At 48.5% G+C, this 21,986-nt stretch overlaps 1 protein-coding gene across 6 annotated transcripts in view; it reads right to left on the reverse strand.

Annotated features, from left to right (window-relative positions):
- The window catches only part of ANKS1A (ankyrin repeat and sterile alpha motif domain containing 1A), an 87,503-nt gene that overhangs the window by 44,819 nt on the left and 20,698 nt on the right, over positions 1 to 21,986 (reverse strand). For 5 of the 6 annotated variants that reach the window (XM_021377080.1, XM_021377084.1, XM_021377086.1 and 2 more), the window contains 9 exons: positions 21,735 to 21,891; positions 19,934 to 19,996; positions 13,957 to 14,253; positions 13,311 to 13,386; positions 12,916 to 13,017; positions 11,533 to 11,628; positions 11,228 to 11,424; positions 9,276 to 9,365; positions 5,424 to 5,541 (listed from right to left, as the gene is read on the reverse strand). In XM_021377080.1, the coding sequence (XP_021232755.1) occupies positions 5,424 to 5,541; positions 9,276 to 9,365; positions 11,228 to 11,424; positions 11,533 to 11,628; positions 12,916 to 13,017; positions 13,311 to 13,386; positions 13,957 to 14,253; positions 19,934 to 19,996; positions 21,735 to 21,891 (1,196 nt within the window). The remainder of the gene's footprint in view (positions 1 to 5,423; positions 5,542 to 9,275; positions 9,366 to 11,227; positions 11,425 to 11,532; positions 11,629 to 12,915; positions 13,018 to 13,310; positions 13,387 to 13,956; positions 14,254 to 19,933; positions 19,997 to 21,734; positions 21,892 to 21,986) is intronic. The other variant, XM_021377081.1, reaches the window with a different exon arrangement.

Below are 21,986 nucleotides of genomic sequence, written 5' to 3' on the forward strand. Positions count from 1 at the left end.
GCTTATCTTTAACAAGAAGCAGCTATTAGCAACAATAGTGAAATCAGGCGCCTTCCCCCCAGCATCCTTTCCAGCACTAGGCTTGACCAGGTCATTTCCAAGCATTAACACATCTGGTTTTGTGGTGCGTCCCCACACCAGAAATGAGGCAGGAAGGGCCTGAATCAGCCATTCATCCTCGCACGCCAGGCAGATCCCGGGGTCTCACGCGCCCTGCGAGCGCCAGCCAGTCCCTCGCAGGCATCTGTTTACTCCACAGAAACGCAGAGAGCAGCTTGCTGGGTTGGCAGCTGAGTCAGGAACAGCAAAAGCCTGAGCGGAGGTTAACTGCCAGGGCAGCGCGCCGGCAGACCTCGCTGCTCACTGGTGTCAAGTGATGCTGGGGCTTATTTTGTTCCGGATCCTATGAGTTCAGGATTCCAGGACAATGAAGTAGTTGTTGATCATCTTGCATGGGTACATATCCCACGAGTTCTGTGGCTGCAGCCGCCGAGGGCAGGCATCACTGCAAAGCCTCACCTGCCCTGTGCCCAGCGCAGGCCGGGAGCGCCGGCAGCACCCGCTGGGAAGAACTGCAGGTCAGGCTGCGTTCTGTTGGTGTGCACAAACATCTGAAGTTGTAAGGCTGGAGAGAAACCTCAGAAGAGACAGGACATGCTGCATTCATAGGAGAAGCTGGTGTAAGACAGTTAACAGATCCTGCAAGAGGGACTGGACACGGTCGCATAACCCTGAAAGGGAATTTACAAATTCAACAGCCTTCCCTCTGCTCCTTCCTCCCCTGGAGATCACTTCTCCCGTGTCCCAGCTTGACCTCCACTGCCATTCCTGCTGAATGCAGAGAGGCGGCTCGGAGAAGTTTGTGCCACGTGCTGGGTGCAGCTGGAACAAAGCGCCCCAGACCCAGCTCCAGGGCTCACAAAGGAGCTCCTGTTGCACAGAAATCACAGCCACCCATTCATCCTCAAGACGATGGAGAAAGACTCTGAAATACAAGAGAGCTGCCAGGGAAGGAAGAGAAGGAAAGGAGCAAGGGGAACGGCGCACGGACAGAAGATGAGGAACATCTTGAAAGAGACATCTCAGAGTTTGCAAGGCAGCCTGCCCCGAAAGCTGCAGGCAGAAGAACACTTGTAGGATGGAAGGAGTGACCTCACTCCTTTTGACCGCTGAGGTGCACAGAGGGTTCCCCGGGTTTTACTTTTTGGGGTTTCAACTCAAGGTGCCCAGGGTTGAGAGGAGAGGCCAGAACCACTGCTGGCCAGTGACCAGTGGCTGTCTCAGGACGTGTATATTTTGGGGATAAGTTGCTTATGCAATTCAGCCAATGTGCTGATCGTGGCAAGAAGACAAGCAGTATTCCCTTTTAAAGTACCCACTGAAACCGGACAAGGAGAAAATAATACCTAAGGGCTAGAAAAGCAGAGAGAGCCCAGGTCCATCCACCTGCTGTACTGCACGGGATTTAGGTATTTATTATCTGCCTTTGAAAGCATCCTCATCCAGTTACACCTTTTCACTCAGAAAGGTAATCGTCCTTAAATAGAGACTTGTGTTCAAGTCCCTTGGCTGGTTTCACACCCAAGCACAGACTGCCTGAGTTCTTCAGCCAACGCCTGCTGCAGGATTCACCTACAGGAGGGTTTGCTTCAGCTGCGAGTGGGCACTGGAGCACAACTCCAGGCACAGACCGTCTGCTTCCCAGGAAGGATTCAATTACATGCTCCCCTGCCAGCAGCTTGATGATCCCAGATACAAAGCACTTCCCCAAACTCCCTACACTAAGCTGCAGCCACACTGCCTCCAGCAAGTTTGTTTCCCTATATATCACCAGGAGGGTTTGTTTCATGCCCCTGGATTATGAGAATCAAGCTGTTATTGCAGCCGCTCTCTGCTCAAGCTTCCCAACCTTAGAATTTAGCAAGGGCATATTCCAGTCTTTAATCTTCACCTACAAAAGGCTCCCTGTGCTATATCATGTAATTTGTCAGGTGGTGAGCATGCAAATCTAGCTCCTGTGGCATAAAAGGCTGCAGCAGAGAGGGAAGCTGGCCTTTAGAGTACTACTTTAGAGGTGCAAAAATAACCTTCAACTGCAGTAAAATACAAACACAAAGGTTCATTTACATAGCGAGGTACTGCATGTGAAATCCAGAAATATATTTTCATCACCTCATTCGTCTGAGACAAAAATTTATCCTCCAAAAGCCATCTGAACTTGTGGTCATATGTACTCCCTTCCCCACTGCCCTTCAGGAAAGCGAAGGGAACGCTGTCCTAAGGTTACCCTGCACGGAAGCTTCTCAATACATTGTGACAGCAGAAATGCAGGCTTGGATCAAAGATGTGGAGAAAGGGTCTGTCCTCCAGCAATGACAAAAGCATGGGAGAGCAGTCAGGCTTTGGTCCTACGTTATCGTTCATCTCGCAGCAAACCAAGAAGCTTCCAATCCTTCCACCCCTGGTTTGTAATAGCCCTGTGTGCCCATACACCCCCTACAGGGATGCCCACCCCACTGTTTCTGCAGGCAGTACGAAGCCCTCTGAAGCACAGTTTGTCCTTTACGATTGGGTCCGTTCAGATTCTGGTTTGAAGAACAGCGATTCTTCCGGCGGAACCAGCGCAACCACTGAGGGAAGCTCCAGCAGGAGGAAGGGTGAGCTAAGGGCTTCAAGCTGGGCTTGCTACGGCAGCACGCCAGCAGAACCTCGACAAGCACCAACTGTTGATAACCACCAGAAAGACCCGAGTCAGTCCTACCTGAGGCTGCTGACAGCACTGGCGGGTGGCCCTCCTCAGAAGCAAGACAGACATCCAAACTCAGAGGTGTTTTCTGCATTCATCCTCCGTCGGTCTCTCTCTAAACGCAGCAGGAGTTGTACAGTCTCCTCCCAACCAGTCCACGCACAGTTCACCACTCTTGGCTTATTTTCAAGTCCTGTTACAAGGTCTGACAGCCCTGACTTCATGCGTGAGATTGCACGTAGTTTCCTTACCAAAGGAGATGGGAAAGCACTTGGCTCAAACCACTTCTGATACTCTGCCCAAAACATTAAGCCAACTTTTCCTAATGCTCCAGCATGTGACAGCAAACTGCTGCAACATACACAAAGGGCAACTAGAGCCGGGCGGATAATGCCACATTCATCTGGTCACTGGACACAAGACAACTTGCAGCAAGAGGAACAAAGGCGGCTATCACATATGAAAGGCACCGTTAAGAACAGCATGCCTGCAATTCTGCCCTGTGGCTGCCCTGAAGAGCCCTTCTACCAGCACATCAGAGTCCTTATCTTCCGGCTGAAGCCTCCTCCAGAAGTCACCAAGCCACATCTAGAAGCACAGCCTCTCAGATCGAGCGCCAAGGAGCAATTCCAAGCCATGCCTCCGTCTGCTCTTTGTCTTGGAGCTGAGCTGCTGCCTTTGATGCTCCAGGACCCTTCTGATCCAGAGGTGGAAAAATTCTCCAACGCCTCAATTCAGTCCTTAGTGCCTTGCTCAGCCCTTGCTTAACTCATGTCAAAATGACTCCACTACTTCCCAAATGTGTCCTCATCCCCACATCAGCACATACTCACATTTCAGACTCAGCTACATCTGCTTCCCCATGTCCTTCTAGCATCTGACCCCAGCTACTGCGAGAGCTGGAACATTTGGTTTTGTGTAAAGCAGGAGATTTCAAAGCTGATCCGCCCTTCCAGAGCAGTTAGGAAACATCCTGTGCAGAAAGAAGCTACCTGTGACTGCTGAGAGGGACACAAGGAGGAACAATACAGAAGAGGGGGCAAAAAATAAAAAGAGTAATGACTGAACAGCTGCCTCATTTCCTACTGGGGTCACGGAACCTGAAGCAGGTGAGAGATGACATGGGGTCCTGAGAAAGCTCTGCAGTTCCTGCAGGACATGGACACTGCCACACGTGTGGCCACGCTGCAGGGAGCTCTGAGCTGCTTTGGAAAACAGCTGCTACCCTCTGGAGAACAAACACGAGAGGGGCACAATCATCTCTACACTCAGCACCACATGAAGAGCAGTGGGAAATGCCCCTGCTGAGCTTCAGAAGTACACAAGGTGAGAAATACATTGGAGGGGCCCTTTTGGAGCAGCTCCTCACCTGCATTTGATCAAAGGCTCCTTCTTCCTGCACTGGTTATAGCACTTCTTGTATTTACAGAAGTGAGCAAGTCCTAGAGAAAGAGAAAGCTCTCCCTTGGATCCCCCCCCCCCCAACAGTGGAAAGGGATTTAGGCTCCTTACAGACATGGTCACGATGGATCTTTGCTCATATTAAGCTGGATTTGGTAGCCGCAGAGTGGAGTGGAGGTAGCTCACATTTGAATAACCAGCAGTAGCTGTGCACTGGAAATATCTCCTGAAAGATTCTGGTTCAATGGCTGTTGCCCAAGGACTATTCCCTAGCTGAGATCTCAGAGTGCCAACCTGAAAAGCATCCGAACTTTGCCTCAGGCAGCAAGCGGCTTTGGCAGACACTGGTGGGAAAACAATGACCTCTTGTGCCACCCCACACAAGCCAAGAGTGCAGCAGGACTCAAGGAATGAACGCCATCGTGCTGCAAGGGAAGAACAGAAATGAGAAAGCTGCAGCTCTTACAGGGAAGTCAGGGAGGCATCACTCCGAGTCTTCGTGATCCTCAAAACAAGATGGGTTCCGGGTTTAGAGTCCAAACTAAATCCTTCCAAATTCCTGCTCAGAAGTTTTGAATAAAGCAAGGGATATTTCTGCTTCTAACAAATCTTCTGTTGTTGTCGTAGGGGAGCCAGAAAGCCCAGTGACAGCCAAGCATGGAAGACAAGGTGTTCTCAGATCCTCTGCAAAGCACAGAAGTCCCTCTGGGACACGAGAGACACATTCAATACCTAAGCTGGTATCTCACACGGGGGATCTGCAGCCACATCCAGAGGAGAGCTTGCTCTGTACATGTTTAGTTTCATCCTTTGTTAGTTTACATCTCAATTTAGCTTTCATACACAGCAGCGTGTTGATTTTATTACCGGGCCGGGCGGGCCGATCATCTGCTGACACAAACATGCAACACCAGCAGGTCTCCAGGCTCAGCTGGATGGAGAGCACGGCTCATTCACTGCTTGCATTGGTTCATCTCACTCGTAACAACACTGCGCAGCCTTCCAACTCTGCACTGACAGTGCACAGTATTCATTTATGTTCTAAGTTACCAGCGTAGGTCCCTGCAATCTCTCAGCTGTCAGTTCAGCGGATTTGCTCTTCCTCTGTGTACATTTTGTACAGGAATGTTTAGATCTCTCCATTATAAAAGAGAAGATCACCAGGAAACAAAACAATTGCAATACAGAATCCAGATGCCCCACCCCACAGCGTTAATTGTTCCAAGCACTCTGCCCTCTGTAGTTTTGCTCAATGCATTCTTGGATGGTCACTTACCTTTTGTTTTTCTATCCACTGCAACTGGCTTTTTAGTTTCTGCTGTAAGCAACAGCTCGTAAGGGTGTTCCTCTTCCTCAGCTCCGCTTCCCCTGCTCTTTCCTCGTGCAACAGTGGCCTAATGAAAAACAGCACAATGTAGAGCTCCGCAAAGCAATGCTATTTATTCCTGCAAGGCCTCTTCGTGCCATGGTTTAAGCAAGGAATTGGCAGAGCTAACACCTTTGCAGTGGGCTGTTATCCGTAACGTAGCCCCTCTTATTTCTCAAAAAATAAGAATAAAATCCCAAAGCCCAAAAGACAGAAGATCCTCAAAGCCTTTTATTTTCTGGTATTTGAGGCTGCTGACAGCTTTCTAGCACTGACCAACTGATTTACTGTGCAAGGTCTGCAGACAGCCCAGGGAGCGAGAAAAGAGCTGAGCACATTGTTCCTGTTCAGCCCAACTCAGACTTGCTGTTGCTATTGGAATTTGCATCGTCATTCACTATTTAACTACTGGCCCTATTAGGACATGGCTAGAGGAAAAAAAAATCCACACCACAACATAAAACTAATCCCTGCCACCTTTTTGGAAATCAGATCCAGTATTCCTAACCTCAGGATGCACACTGTATTGAGGACTAAAACGGCCTCAGGCAACACCGTGTAAACCAAGTTGAACCTCAGGATGTACAGCAGTGATTGTGCTCATTTAAATCCCCCAAAGCCTCTGCTGGGAGCTTGTTTGTGACACTGGCAGAACCTGCAGGGGGCTGCCCTGGAAAGCCACCGCCATGTGCAGGGAGCTCTGTTGCTGCAGGTCTGACCTGAACCCAAGCATCACCCAGCACCCTTTGGGAGCCACACGTGCCATCCCAGTACCAAAGAGGGTTCCAGGCCCCCTGCCCGCTTGGCAGCTGCCTTTCAGCACCATCTCCTGGCCAGAGCTTGCTTCAGTCCTGTCCCACAGCCCTAACAACTCGGGCAGCAGGAGCAAACCAGAGCCAGAGAGTGAGCGATCCCTGCCTGCTGCCGGGACAGGGAAGGATTGGTTTTCACACAGCAGCCCCCAAGGAATGCTCCTGCGCTGCTCAGACTCCTGGAACTGCCCCTGTCTAGACAGTGGACTAAGAGCTGCCTCCAACTTCTTCCCCTAGGAGGAAGCATCTCTTTCTTCAAGGGCAAAGAGGTACCCACCTGGCTGCGACCTAGCCGGGACACCTGGAAGCCTTTTAGGGAGGCTTGGAAAGACACACAAAGTCCTACAACCCTGCGTAAGCCCAGCTGGCTTTTCAATCAGCTTTGCAATGGGAGGAAGCAGGTCAGGCCCAAGGAAACTATTTGTTCTATCTGCTTTGAGCCCGAGCTGTCAGGCACACCAACTCCTTCTCAGGTGAAAGAGCTCATAATGAGCAAATTAAGGAAAAAGACTTCTGACCAGATGGTGGCACAAAAACATCAGACCGTAACAGTAGGTACCAGGCTCTCGCCAGAGATCTTGGAAAAATACTGCACAGCAGCAGCCTGTCAGAACAGTTGTAGCCTGGACCTCGAGCCAGGCATTACTGTACTGCTGAGGCTCCTGCAGAAGATGACTGTTGTGCTGCCCTTGGTCAAATGCACTGAACGTATTTGCAGAAAGCAGCTTCCTAGCCACGTGCAGTTCCCAGCTTTTGCTTTGTAAATGTCTGTGTATGCAGCATTCATAGGCCTGATTACACCTCATTGTCTCCATTTCTCATCCTCCCAAGCCTCAAATACTGTGTTAAGTTAAAACTGAATTAAAATGAAATCTGTTGTTTGCTGTAGAACTGCGCTCAGTCTTCACGTAATGCAACCAGGAGTAAAGAGATCATCAAGACTTTCCTCTGATTCATCTTCTATTTATTTATACATATTGGTAAGTGTTCAAGAACCATTTGCTATCACCAAAGCCTAAAAATAAGCTGTTAGCAGCGAGCATGCCCTATAAAGTGTACTTAGCCCACAGCAGGAGACTTGGTGAAAGACTTTTTAAAGGGTATTTCACTTCTCCCTCCTCCCCCCTCGCACTGCAGGCAGAGCTGCTGAACGGTCACGGTGCCTTTTGCCTGCACTTCCCTTCTGGAGATGAGTAGCAAACAAATGAAACTGAAGTTTAATTTGACAACGCAGAATGTTTTCTTCAGCCACAAACCCAGAATGTTTCTGCTGATAGGGAAAGAGGGCACTCAGGCACCTTCCAAACAATCAGCTCTTTTGCCTGTTTATACTAACGCTCTTCCACGATGGAAGTAAAGTTTCTTGTTTATGCCCATCTGCTTTGACTGATAGCCCTATCCTGGCAACGGAATAAAAGGACTACTTTTAAGACCAGAGTTTGGCCCAACCCCAGAGCATTCAATGACTAAGTGCCCTGGCCCCAATGCAAGAACATGTTTTGAGGACGGATCATCAGGACGCTGCTTTAAGAAGCTTATGGCAATCCCGAAGCATCTTCCTGTTCATGCCTGCCCAACCCAGAGAGAACGTGTTAAAAATGCCACAAAAACCTCAATCAATTGGACCCAAACTGCCTTCTGGGTACACCTGGAAGGTCACTGCCATGCAGCTACACCGTGTGTGCTTCTTATCAACAAAATAAATCACGATTTCCCTAGCGAGCCACTTTGTGCACAAGTAATTGGCAGTAGGATTTCCTTTAATGGACCACATTTCCAAAGCCTTCAACGGCAGGGCAACACAGCAAGTGTTTTGTAATTAAATATGGCATGGTAACTCAGCAGGAACAGTCACTGCATGCTTCTCTCACTCACATTTACTGCCATAAACAAGTCCTGCTTTTCAGCTGTACTGTGAGCCACCCAGCTCTCCTCTCTGGTTATCACACACTGGAAAACAACAGCGGTGGAGCGTCCACAATTTGGCATTCCAGTTTTACTGTTTATGTACTGGTTGGTGTTCCACTCTATAAAAAGTCAGTCCCATTACAGCAAATTGTTTTTACTTTTATCTTGTGTAGACTTGATGCACTTCAGAAAACAGATTGCATTTATGCCTTGTAGGAACTTGAGCAGATCAACACATGCAAAGCAAAGGATCTGCTGAACTGGAGTCTGCTCCAACAGCCAAAGGCAGCAGACACTTCATTAGTTTCACATGCATCTCACTGCATTTGGAAAAGGAAATCCTCAAGATCTTGTTTTGCACTGAAGGTCCTCCTGGGTGCCAACAGAGGTTTCCAAGACATTTGTGGTTTCACATACCACCCTTATACTGAGGGCTCCCAGAGAGCCCTCACATCTGAGGTTCCTAGGCTAGTGAATGCAAAATGAACCATAGGAAGCCCAGGAGCAAGAATGCAGAATAAGAGAGCTCTAATCAAAAAGCAGCTCCCACACACTGACCTCTGCAGAAGACAGCTTTAACATATGCTGGGCCAGAATCTTGGCTGAATTCAAGACTCTGATCCCTGCTCACATCAGCGGGACCCACAAGCCCACGCATCCCCTGCGCAGCTGGAAGCTCAGAGGAAGCAGGAACTAACACTTGAGACTGAAGCCCAGAGGTGAAGATGTATTCAGTGGGATCATTACAAGCGAGCAACAGTCCACATCCCAACATGATTCAGAAAAATCTCTCTTCCTATGGGAGTTCCCAGCCAAGAATAGGAAAGCAAGGCTGAAGGTCAAAACAGAGGTGCCCTGGAAGAACCACACAAAGGAAGTTCCCATGGCAAGTGATAGCAGCAGTGCTGGAATAAAAAAAAAAAAACAAAACTTCCCAACCCAATTTGCAAGGGAAGGATATCACAACTGTCTCCTCCCAAATGATTAGAGCTGAGCTTTAAGCCACGTTGCTACAGAGCACTGTCGATGCAGCCCCACGTACCTCACAGGAAGCACCGTGGCCCATCTTCTCCGTGTGCTGCTCCTCCTCTTCATCGGGCGGTGGTTTGGCGGGGGGGGGCGGACGCTCTCTCTGCAGTTCAGAAGACCATTGTCAATCCCTGTGTCCAAGTCCATCCCCTTCTGCTTCCTGACACTACAGCCACACCGCTGGGAGCACCGCATGGCGAGGAACCCCTCACGTTAATTTGGGCAGAGAAGAAGATGAATCCCAAGAGCACAGAGCTCCCAGTGCTGCCTTCCCTCCTCCCTCCAGCAGGACCTAGGTTTGGGCAGAGCCCTTTCTGCAGCACGCTGGAGGCACCACCACTGATCACACAGAACACTCCTTTCTCCTCCACAGCAGTAATTGCACAAGGCCAGCTCAGACCCACAGGAGCATCAACCGTGCTGAGGTGGGAGCTGGTTTGTCCACAGGTTTGTTTCTTTGAGCAAGACAGTTCATTCAGATCCAGACCGGCATCTCTACAGCAGAGCACTGCATGGATAAGATCAGTAATGAACTCATAACCACGTGCAGAAAGGGACTACTCCCTGCGTCACTACTCACTTGTGCCTTAATGAAACTGTAAGAGGAATCAGTGATTCCAGAGGCATCTCTTAATGACAAACCCTGGAGATCAAGGAGACAGTGCTGCACCACATTCCTCAAATATCCCAGGACTGCCTGCAGGCACTTAGAGCTGCACCGTCTTGTCTCCATGCAGAGCTAAAGACATCTCTAGGTCAGCTCCTGCCCTGCAACAGCTCCATCTAATGGAGAATTGAAACTCAGCAGAGAAACTGCTCGTTGCAAAAGGCTCAAGCAAGTTTTGGAGCAAACTCCAGAAAGCTCCTAATGCAACTCCCTCCTTCTCCCTTCTCGCTGCAGTTCAGCCTCTCATCTCGTCCATGATAGAGCTGAGCTTATTTCACATCAGCCACTCTCAACACAGGACAGCACATATAGATGGATATAAGCCACTAAGATTTAGTTAATAAACCACACGCTGCATCTTGTACTGCATGCATTAAAAAAGAGATCTGGACAAAATGCCCATCTTCTGAAGGTTTTGTTTTGTTTCTACTATATTTGCTAATAGTACAGGAAAAGGGATGCACCTCTTCACAGAGGGAGAGGAAGCACAGGTACAGTACCACCCACAGTTCAATTGGTCATTGCTGCTTTGCCCTTTGTCCAAAAACTCAGGTTGTTTTTGCAAAGCCTTTTCTATGGAAACAAAGCCTGAAGCTGACACAGCACGCTGCAAGGCCAGCTTCCCACCTGCCCCAGAGCAGTGTTACTATGATTGCTAAGGAGGCAGCAGATGCAACCAACAGAAGGTGAAGAAGATTTCTCTGGAGATAGTTCCAGGAGCTTTGTGTTTCCTTGTAAAGCCTTGAGTACCCTCTACAGATCCCTGCAAGTAATACACAAAACACATTTCTGCTGCTAATTAGTTTACTGCAGGATATTCCTAAAGATGATTTCTCGAGTAGCTTCTCTTGGGCAAAGCAAAACGCAGAAGAGAAACGCTACACAGAAGTTTCCAAAGCTTTTTCTAGGCAATAAGGTTGCTCTTCAGGTAAGGGTAAAGCTCTGACAAACCAAAACTCACAGTGAGTTCAACCACCAGAAAACATAAGGGTGCAACGCTGGGTGAAAGCCAGGCACACCAAAGTGACTGCGTGCCATGCTGGAATGGTGATGAGGGTAACAGTGATGTGGGTAATTGTGGCTTATTCGTTCTGCCCTGTGCTGAAAGTGGATGATGAGAAGAAATAAACTCAGCTCTAACACAGGTGTGGGTAATGTGAACAGGCACAGAAAGCAGAGGTACCTGCCTGCTCTGAGCAATGCCAGGAACGGCTTTCAAGATTTCTTCAAGCTGAGGAATTGGCACAGCCTGCTGCAGAGAGAAGTTATCTTTCTAAGGCAAGCACACAGCTACGTACAGGCCTGACTCCTGCTGCTTTAAGGCCGGTTGCTTCCACTTCCTTATTCACAGACTCTCGGTCTGAAGACCTCCCACTGGCAAGGCTGTCCAGGGAGTGACAGGACGTCGCGTTGTACAGCGCTTCGTACGGGCTCTCCTCTTCTGGGTTCACGTCGAAGTCTATGATCAGTTCTGTCACTGCTTTCTCCACGTCACCTGCGAGAGGAAGAGAGGAAAGAAGGGCATCACTGGTGGTTTCCATCCCCTGAAGGTCAGTGCTGGCAGGAGGAGGAGTGGCAGTGACCCCGGGTGTGTGCATCCTACCCTGAGGGATCCAGCACGCAGGGTCGGTGGCTGGAGCAAGCGGTGCTTGCGCCGTCTTCTCTGCAGCCTTGGCACTTTTCTTCCCAGTCGTGTAATCTGCAACGAGGTGGGGCAACAACAAGGATCAGCTAATAGCCATCTAGCTTTACGTTCACTTCAGCAGATGGGATTTTCTCCCTTGTGGATAGAAGACCAACCGTCAGCGTTAAGTCTCCAAAAAAATAACCGAAGGACATTACTGAAACTTGCAGCTCAGATCCCGAAATAGAACCAGGCGACCTCTTTAATCACACGCACAAGGTTAAGAAGGATCCTTTGAACTTTTACAGACGCTTTAATCAGAAAGCTGCAAAGCTCCTGGAGGGACATAACTTGAAGGAGCAGATGACTTGGTGCTCCGGGCACAGGCTGCAGCACTAAACAGAGATGCTGTCTGGTCTTCTGGGGTCATAAAGCAGCAGAGAAGCTAATTCTAGCTGCGGTCCCCAAACCACAAACCAAGTCAGAAATATTAAGCTTACATGAATGGAGTCAGACAGCACCGTCTCACACAGCTCATTTACAGGAGCGAACTATCAGCATTTACCTGCAAGATGTTCAGGTTTAAAGCCCAGCTTTGCCTTCAGTTTCAGTACAGAGGTGATGCCCACCGGCCTCACAGACAAAGCTTAATTAAAGTCCACAAAGTGCTTTGAACCTGTAGAGCTCTCAAATGCTAAGCAGGAATAATACACATCAGTTGCATAGGCTTCTGATCTTTCTCCCCACAGCTGACAGGAAATTGAGATAGCGTAATTACAAGGTAGGAGTTGAGCTAAGATGCCACGCTTTGTTCCCTAATGTGGGCAGATACAAAGGGCCAAGATCCTTTCTAAACCACAAGTAATCAAAGTCTTTTCTGGAAATCTCATCTGCAGAAATCCATGCCCAGGCTTCACAATGAAGTAGGGGGTAGGACATGGGATCAGTGGGTGACTATTTGCCTACAGACACATAAAGCAGAGTTAATCCAGAACCATATCTAAAGCTATTACTTTGCATTCTGCAAGCAGATTTAGACTACCCTTAATTTTAATTTACTTATAAAGTGAGTTAAACAAAGCTCAATTAAGCCCATTTAAATTGCAAAAGTGATGCCTCGATCTTTCAGCAAAGAAGTTAATCCCCCTTAAACCCCCTCCTGGAAGTCCTCCTGCCAACCCTGCTCTGGAGACCATCCACCTGAGCACTGCAGCATCATTTCTTCCCATACCCTGAAGATCCTCGCTGACTTGCAGCTCCTTTGCTTTCAGCACTTTCCAGCACTCGAGACCCTCATCTTGTACTTGCACAGACACAATCTGCTCTTTTAACTCTTCCCTCCTGCCCCCACACACTGCTTACCTTCAATGAGAGCTGCTATGTGTTGGCTTTTCTGAGAAGGAAGCTCCCTCACAATATCCAGAGCTGTCAGGCCTCTGTTATCCTTTATGTTCACATCAATACCTATAGAAGTAGGACAGAGAAGGCAAAAGCAAGAATGTTTTCAAACATGCACAAATTCGCACCTTTAATCAAGTCACAGCTTGCATGTGTTCATCACTGGGTGGAGCTAAAAAACGCTCTGTAGAGGCAAACCTAAAGCAAAATGCCACGGGATGACCTCTCCTGTAACTCCCCCTGAGGAACAGCACTTTGGTAACTGACTGCAGAAAATGCTGTCGCTAAAGAGGGGTTTCCTCAGGTTGTGGGTGAAGGGCTCACCACGGTATTGTTTCACAATGGGATCATTCTCTCACCTGCAGCCAGCAATATTTGTACCACATCTGTCTTGCCAAACAAAGCAGCTTCGTGCAAAGCACTGCCTTTTTCAGTCTGCAAATTAAATGAAAAATAGCATGAAGCTAGATGGGGAGGGAGTGCTGATGGAGGAACGTTTCAGAAGGTTACAGAAGCAATAAATACACTGCATCGTATACAAAGAGGACAAAGCATTAAAATTATTACAACGCTGAGAATTCAGAGAGGAAAATGGAGACTGCCTCTTTGCAAAGAGATGCAGGCTCAGAGTTAGAGACCAAGAAAAGGCTTTCTAAAGCTTAGAAAAAGGTCACGTGCTGAAAAGGAAATGGTTTGCCTCCCCTGTACCGAGAGCTCATAGTTTTGCAGTGCAGAACAGTGCAGGCAGAGGAGCTTTTTTCCTCTCTACGCATCTGCAGCTCTTTACCCAACTAACGAGCAAGCTCTAAGCATGCACTGCACCAGGATCCTTCTGAGCAGCCTCCCAGAGGAACAAGCAGCCCAGAGGAACCCGAAGCCAACGTTCATCTCCCATAAGGGATCCCTGCAGAGGACAGGGAGGAGGAGCCCTCCTCCCCACAACCACACGGCTCCTCCGCCTCCCAGCAGTCCGAGCAGCCCCTCGCACACCCCCACGCCAGGTACCTGGTAGTTGCTATCCATGCCAGCATCCAGGAGGACGTGCACTACAGTTTTGTGACCGTTCCTCGCTGCCAAGTGCAGGGGAGTGTGTTTCTTCGTGTTGCAGCTTAAAAGGTTGGGGTGGGCGTTCAGCAGCATCTTCACGACCTCCAGCCTCCCGTAGAGCGCGGCCAGGTCCAGGGGGGTCTCGAACTTGTTGTTGCGCATGGTGGGGTCGGTGAGCTCCTCCAGGAGGACCTTCACCACCTCGGTGTGGCCGTACTGCGCCGCGCAGTGCAGCGCCGTCTCGTTGTCGTTGTTCTGGGGTGGGGGGGGTCAGAAAAGCCAAGGCGTCAGAACGGGGAGAGCGGAGCTGCTCCGTGCCTCGCTCAAACCATTGAAGTTTAAATGCAAAAACAAGACAAAAAAAAAAAAAAGCAGTCGGGAAGCAGAGAGCTCGCTTTGAACCGGAGCCTGGAGCAACGCTTTCACCATGCCACTGGCCAATACCAGGCACAGACATCCCCTGAGGAGCTCACCCAGAAACCCACCCAGCGACAGCCTGGGGAAGCTTCAAAACCATTCAGAACAACGAGCTTCACTCAGATGTGAGCAATCTGCTCTGGGGGAATCAGTGCTCTAGATGGAGTAGCCTGCTTTCAGAGCACGGAGCCCCAAAGCAGGAGACCACGCTGAAGCTTAAGGGATTGTCGTGCTGTATCTGGATGCCATTAATTCCTCTGGCTCTTGGGAAGGCAGTCTGTTATTAGCTGGCAGCATCCCTTACTTCGGGGAGCCACCAAAATAAAAGACTGCAATACACACCGCACCAACTGCACCATGAACTCTATCTGCTGTAACTTGTCATCATTTCAGATTTAAACTTCAATTGTTTCGATCCTGCTTATCCTAGCAGTCATTCCACCTTTGCAATTCTGAAGCTTGCAAGTTGGTCGTTTTATAGAAAGAGTGCATGCAGCCGCATGCAGTTTGCAAATCAGGAATTTAGCAAACAGTGCAATGGGGTTGCTCCACTAACAAGCCCTCATCGTCAAGGTCTCAGATCAACTGGAGGGAAGGAGCAGCACGTGAAAGCCAGATCCAGTAATGCATGCAGCGTCAGTCAGGTTACAATCGGCAAAGTGCTGAGAGACGAGCAACCCCACGTTTCATTTCCAGGTGCAAAATAGGAACGTTGCCAGATTTTAGGGTCTTTGCTTTTTTTTTTTTCCTCTTTCAAATTAAGTTCATCTCAAGCTTCTAGTTTCACTCCTGTGTAACTATACACAGAGAAGTTTCAGCTTAGGGACTGGAGGACTAAGTTAAGGGTGTAAACATTTATGCAATGATTTGACCCCAAATTGTGTTTCAGCACAAACGTACCACATTTAATCTTCAGTTGAGAGAACTGTGTCATTTTAAGAACAGTTCCCAGTAGAACAAGTGAATAACAGTGTTCTGACAGAGCTAGAAGGTCTACTTGAGAAAATGAATTTGACCAGAACACCTCCACTGATGCTTTGAGAGCAAACGCCCTTTTTTGTGTTTTTTTTTTTTTTTTTTTTTTTTTTTTAAAACCAGGCTGTAGGAGCAGTCAGTATTTTGCACCATTTCACAAGCATGCTGCAGAGCTTGCTTTGCTGCACTTCAATCCTATGGATGCGTTACGTTGTCCTAGGGATTACAGGAGTCACAGCATGCAGACTCCCACTCGGTTTTACTCCGCTTTGCATCATTTGTCAACCATGGGGAGGCAGAAGGGAAGCGAGGCATGGAGAGGCTGCGACCGGTGTGGAAGCACAAAGCAAGAAGGCAGGACATGGCCACGTGCAGGGCGAGATATTTCGGAAGGTAAGGAAAGCAGAGCATCACTGTTAGCACAGGAGGTCACAGACAAACAACAGGCTCGATACTTGGAGGGCAGAGGCAGCCATGGTGAAGGAACGCACATACACGTGGACAGAAGCTACTGGAGAATAAAGAAGTCTGCACATAAAATACACATACAGAGTGAGAAGGGGAGAGAATAGAGAGCTACAGAGACCAGGCCTAAAGCTCCTACAGTGCTGGTCTCGAGTTCATTGTAAAGGTTGGGAAGTCCTGTTATCTGTGTTCAGCAGGGAAGGGAACCCATGCGTCAGTGAGCACATGGCACAGCCCAGCCAAGGCCACCAGCATGCCCTGCAGCTCGAGGAAACAGGAGATAGCCCCAGCCCTCCTGGAGCTGCACCTGTGTGCTTACAGAGCTGAGGAGGGGGTGCACAGCCCTGGCTTGTTCCACCACCAGCACTGCCCGTCCTCCCCTGCCACCCAGACCATATCCACCAAGGGTACTTTAAAGCACAGTGTAACCCCAAACATCTGCTTAGCAGCTCCAAAACGGGCATACAGCTTCCTCTGGTAGTACAATTGTTGAAGTTTGCTGCAATTCAGTCTCATTTTCTCCAAACAACTCAGGGCACTGGTGCTCTGGATGAAATCCCATCCAGGAAACCTGGATGAAATCCCCAGCCCATCCTCCTGTAGCACAGCCACCAGTGGTAAGCTACTTTGCACCATTTCAGCAAGTCCTTCTCCATCACAGGAACTCCTGCTATCGCATGAGTCTGCACTGCTCCCATTCTGGGTGAGCTTTGAGGAGCCCAAAATACCCGAATTGTACCAGGCAAAGAAGCGTGCCCCCCTCCCCATCAAGCACAAACCCAAGCGGAGCCTAACAATGAGCACAAGTGCTCAGATGTATGTATTTATCTGAGATGGAAAAAGAAAATTCCTTCCCAGCAGCCAGAACGCACGTGGGTTCAAATTTCAAAACTTCTTAGAAGAAAACAGAGCACTCAGCAGGACCCAGGGGCCGCATTCCTGCAGGAATCCAAGCACCCCCCTTCATCACAGTCGTGAGCGAGAAGCTGGGCCTCGGCTGATGCCTGTCTACAGACCACAAGATGGGAACAGGAGCAGGAATGCCTCCGCTTTCGTATGGGTTCCATCAGATTTCTCAAGCCCTGGTAACGAGATATCACATACCACTGCCCTTATGCTCCTCATCACACGCTGCAGCGGAGCACCTACAGCTCGTTGAAGAGCATCTGCACTCCTGTTCCTAACACGCTGCCTTTGATCTAAATCACATCTATCTTTCTTAAAATAAGTGGAGAAGTTTGAAAACTTTCTAACCTGCAAAGGTTTGAACACTAACACCAAGGCAGACCATGGCATCGCCACTCTGAGGTTTCAAAGGAGCTGCTAAGCCAGGCAGGAATGGTTTAGGAGACCTGATTCTGCCTCGGGGTGGGGAAAAGAGGCTGCATGAGCCTTCAGTCCCAGCTGAGATTTCTTCGTAGGACTTTCTGTCAGTACGCCCATCTCTTCTCACCCAGAGGTGCCACTCAGGCCGAGTGACAACCTTGGGCACGAAGCAGCCAGAAGGCAGCACGAGCCATCGGTCCCACTGCCTCCTTCCTCCCTGCCTGGTGGCACGCACAGAATCACAGGATGGGATGGCTTGGGTTGGAAGCAACCTCAAGGACCATCATGTTCCAAACCCCCTGCCACAGGCAGGGTTGGCAGTGCCAGATCCAGAACTCGATCAGATTGCAAGACCTCCACTCGCGTCTCACGGCTCTGTCCTCAGCAGAGCAAGGATGAACAGGCTCCCTCGCTCCCTACAGGCGCCCACCAACGCCAAAACCATTTCAGAAGAAGTGATCCCCATCTGCCCAACAAGCTCTCGGGAGCTCTGTGGGTGGCCGCACCGCCCAGCTTCATTTGCAGGCTCCAGATGGTAGGCTTCCACTTCTCTTGGCAGACCGTTCAGATTTACAGCACTTAAAACCCAATCTGCATGAATCATTTGCTGCCAATCAAGAAAAACAAAGGTAGGTTGTGCAGTTTATTCCTCCTTGGGCTATGTGACAGCTTTTTCTATTTGGGCTCCACTCAACTGGTTGGTTCCTTCATCCCAATTACAGAGCCCAGTTCAAGGTGGCAGGAGTCACAGGAACAAAGTTGCAGCTCCATCTCTTAACTTCACTTCTATCATTAGCGTTTCTCAGTCTCCCAGGCCCATGAAGATGCATTGGAAGGGCTATTTATTTAAAAGACGTTGAAAAGGAAGCAGCACAAAAAGAAGCTTTCAGGAAAACAAGAAGTTTCTGGCTCTCTTACCTCCTCCTGACTGGGCTAACAACTCAATCTGTAGTCCAGCCTTATAGAAACACTTTTCCCCTCTTTTAAGTAACCCAAATGTTTGGAAAGAGGGAACATCTTGCTTTGATTGTTTCTATATAAAATTCCATCCTGCCTGGGAACTGAGAAGCTGGAAGCACCAGCCAAGGAAGGACTCCTGCACTTTGCACTTGGACTTTCTTTGGCTCTCCCACCTGCAGCCAAGTTGCTGAGAAAACATCAAGGTGGCCATGTTAGGTACAGCTCCACTTGTTCCTCATCACACTCAGTCAGAAAGCAGTGGTAAGCTGGTCACAGCTTAGGGTGGACCTAGCACATTGTGTATGAGCCATCTCTCTCTCCTTAAAACCAAAGCAAAGATTTCAAAGCCCCAGCCTTGCTTGCAAGAGTACTACAGCCACCATGAAAACAGCCTTGAGAAAAATGCACTTGCCAAAAGAAAATAAATCTAAGAGAGAATACTTAATAAACAACATTCCACAAGAAAGCTCACCCAATTTGAGCTTTATGTTCCTCCCTCACTCCAAAATTTAATGCTATTGTGTAAGATTTTACTGTATTACTGACAGTGATTTGGAGAGCTGCCCTTCAGCCAGCTGAACTCAAACGGGATATGTTCCCACTGAAGATATTTGTTGCTGTAAAATTCCTGGCTGGATTTTTGTCAAAATCACTGATAAGGACAAGCTTCACGTAGATATGTTTGCCCTCCAAGAGGAACACGCTAGAGTATCTCCTGAAATAGAAGCTACAAAAACAAACTTAATTCCCAGCAGCTAGCAAGCTCAGGAATTTTGGATGTGTTTTTAAAGGTACTGCGGACCAAGCAGAGTGAAAGTCCCAACTCAACTCTGAGAGAGAAATCTGCCATGGATGGCTGAGTCCCAGACAGCGGGCTGGAAGCAAGCGTGGCGCGGTGGCTGAGAGCAGAAGCATCCTGTGATAAAGCAGCAGCTATTCTGTTGTCACTGGTGCCTGCTGCTTCACTATAAATAAAAATGAGAAATGGTGGAGTGTCTGAGAAAACACCACCACCTACGCACTGGCAGACAGAACAAGCGACCCCAGGAACTTTCTGATCTGCTTCCTCAATTGCTCAGCTTCAGTGCATCGTAAGTGCTGACGTCATGCCTTTCTGTAGTTCAAGAGCTAAAAGCAGAAGGGGAGCAAAACAGGCAGGAGAACAGGAACAGAAGACCAGGGCTGGAGGGTCAGACAACACAGACTTAACACCAAAAGAGAGATTGAAGCAATAAGCAGGACACAGAGGGCTTGGGAAGGGAGGTATCGATGTTACCACCTTCCCTTCTCCCCATCACCACTGAAAGAATTAACTGTCCATTCAAACAACATGTACAGCATTAAGCATTTTGTAGGAGAAAAGGCATGAAATCCACTCCAAACAGCCCACAGAAAATGCATCCATGTTTAAGCAGGAAAAAAAAAATTCCTTCTCTTTGCATTTATCAGCGACATTAGCACATGAAACAATACCTAAAGCATTTTAATTGAAATGACGTTACCTTTTGGAAGTCATCCAGCCAAATCAAGCAAACTGACCATCACCGTGAGTCCTACAAGGCTAAGCAATGAAGGAGCCCCCAGGAAAGTAAGGAAAAGCTTCCCTTAAATTATGTTTCTATAACTGCTTTGAAGAAAGAAACCCAGAGTAAATAAATGGTTGCATTTTACTTTTCCCCAAGCAGCTGCAAACTGAACAGGTATTATTGCAACTGGATGACATTGCACCTGGAAGCACGCGAGTGCAGCTTGGAGTAACGATGCAGTGAAATGCTGACAGCAAAGTACACACCTTGGCATTGATATATGGGTCAAAGGGGCCGTACTTTTTGAGTTCTTTGATCTCAAGAGCATTCTACAAAAAGGAAGAGGAAAAAGAACAAAAAATGTGACAATGAAATGGGTGAGACTGAGCAACAAAGCAATGGGTGACTCCCAAGGGGTGGAAATGACAGAACACAGCATCTTGTTCCAGTCAGAGCTATTAACAGCAGAAGCCATTCCAGCAGCTGATTCCTGTAACCTGAACCACTGTGTTTCATTTACAAGGCTCCAGGCTCGGGCAGCACAGGCTATTTGACTGATTTTCATTGTGTAAAGGGGTTCCTACTAAACAAACATTAACGAAACATTACCTGGCAGGATTACACTGGGCTTTTGCAAAGGTTTCCCCTCTACCTGTCCTACTGTGCTCCAACTCGGGGCCTTCAGTCAATTCTTATCAGACTGATTGTGAACAGCTTACTGCACTTCTCTACTCTACTTCAACAGACCGAATGCTCGCAGCTGTGCCCAAAGACATAATAAGCACAGCCTTGAGCTAGAAAACTGTCAGAGACAGTAAAACAGTTATTCCTGCTCAGCAGAGGAGTGGTGGCGATTAGCATTAGCACCGTGTTTCTTGTTTCATGATGCTTTAGAAGCAACCACTTAGCCTTGCAACAGCTGGTGCATCGCATTAACTGCTTTACATTGAGGAACTGAACGCTCAGGCAGAACTTTGTCCCCACAAAGCGTGGCTGGAAGCAGGACTGGGACTCCTAACCCCGACTCTATGAAGGGAGTTTTGCTCCTCGGCTTCTGAAAAAAGTATACAGAGCAGATCAAAATTAAACAGCAGGAACTCACAGCTCTCAGACGGTCATTTCAGCTCAGACTGACTCAGCTAAACCTGAGCTGGGAGCGTACGACCTCACTGTGAATTCACTTCTGCATGAATGTATGTGTTGAACCCTGTGGCACTAAGGCAGACAGACTTGTTTGGGTTTACTCCCCTCCACCTGGATGAAAACCTGAGCGGGAAGGAGTTGGTTCACAGGGACACGAGGCATCCCTACCCAGGGAGGGGACAACCCGTGGCTGCCGTAGCTTTAAGAGTCTCCTTGCAATGTGTTACTGCACGTCTGCCCAAGGCATGGTGCAGAACCACAGATGGGTCAGTGCCAGTGCTCAGCCAGCATCACTCAGTGAACCAGCTCTCTTATCCAAAGTCTTAAGCAAAAGAAATACATGGGACTTCCCACAATCCGCATTTGTTTTGTTTCTTTTTCTTGCCTGATTGAGGGGAAAAAAATAAGGATTAAGCAAGGGATTTATCTGGGGTCACCACAGGGCTGAAATTATCTCACCACTTACAAATTAGTTAACTGGAGCAAGTGCTAGAGACAAGCCAGGAGAGTAGCTAAGAGAGCATGGCCAAACAAAGACTAAACAAAGCTGCTTCGATTAGTTCTCAAAAGAAGGGAGCCAGTGTATCCTTGGACAGAACTAGAAAACTTCTCAGTTATCCAGCAACTGAAAGGAAAACCTGTGTTAGTTTCAGAAGCTCAGTATGAAAGCAGGAGACTACTTCCTAGGTGTGGAGGGGTTCATTCATATATCTCTGTATAGGTTAATATATATATACACTTCATTTATTCAACACCACTAACTCAGAACGGGAGGTACTGCTTTAGGCATTGCCCTCCCCATCCCAATAGCAATTAACTTGGTAGCAACTGCTGCCAGCTGGGGAGGGTCAGGAGTCAGCTCAAGGGGCCTTTTTCCATCAGAGAAAATCAGTTCAAAGGAACATTTGAGAAAAACAGGCAGACCTGCTCATTCACTTTAGTATGCGAAGGTCCCTGGTGGATGAGGAGCTTCACTATGTCTGCGTCTCCCTTCCAGGCTGCCAGGTGAAGGGGGTAGCAGCCCTTACAGTCTGCCACGTTGGTGAGCGCGTCGTTCCTCAAGAGGACTTCCACCACATCCCTGCAAGAGAAGGAGGCTCGGGTCCGTAAGATAGTCACTCCTTGTCTCACATTCTGCAGTAAGACTATTAAAAAAAAAAAATCCGAAAAAAGTAT

The sequence above is a fragment of the Numida meleagris genome, chromosome 25 (assembly GCF_002078875.1).
Source record: "Numida meleagris isolate 19003 breed g44 Domestic line chromosome 25, NumMel1.0, whole genome shotgun sequence".
Classification (NCBI taxonomy): Eukaryota; Metazoa; Chordata; class Aves; order Galliformes; family Numididae; genus Numida; species Numida meleagris.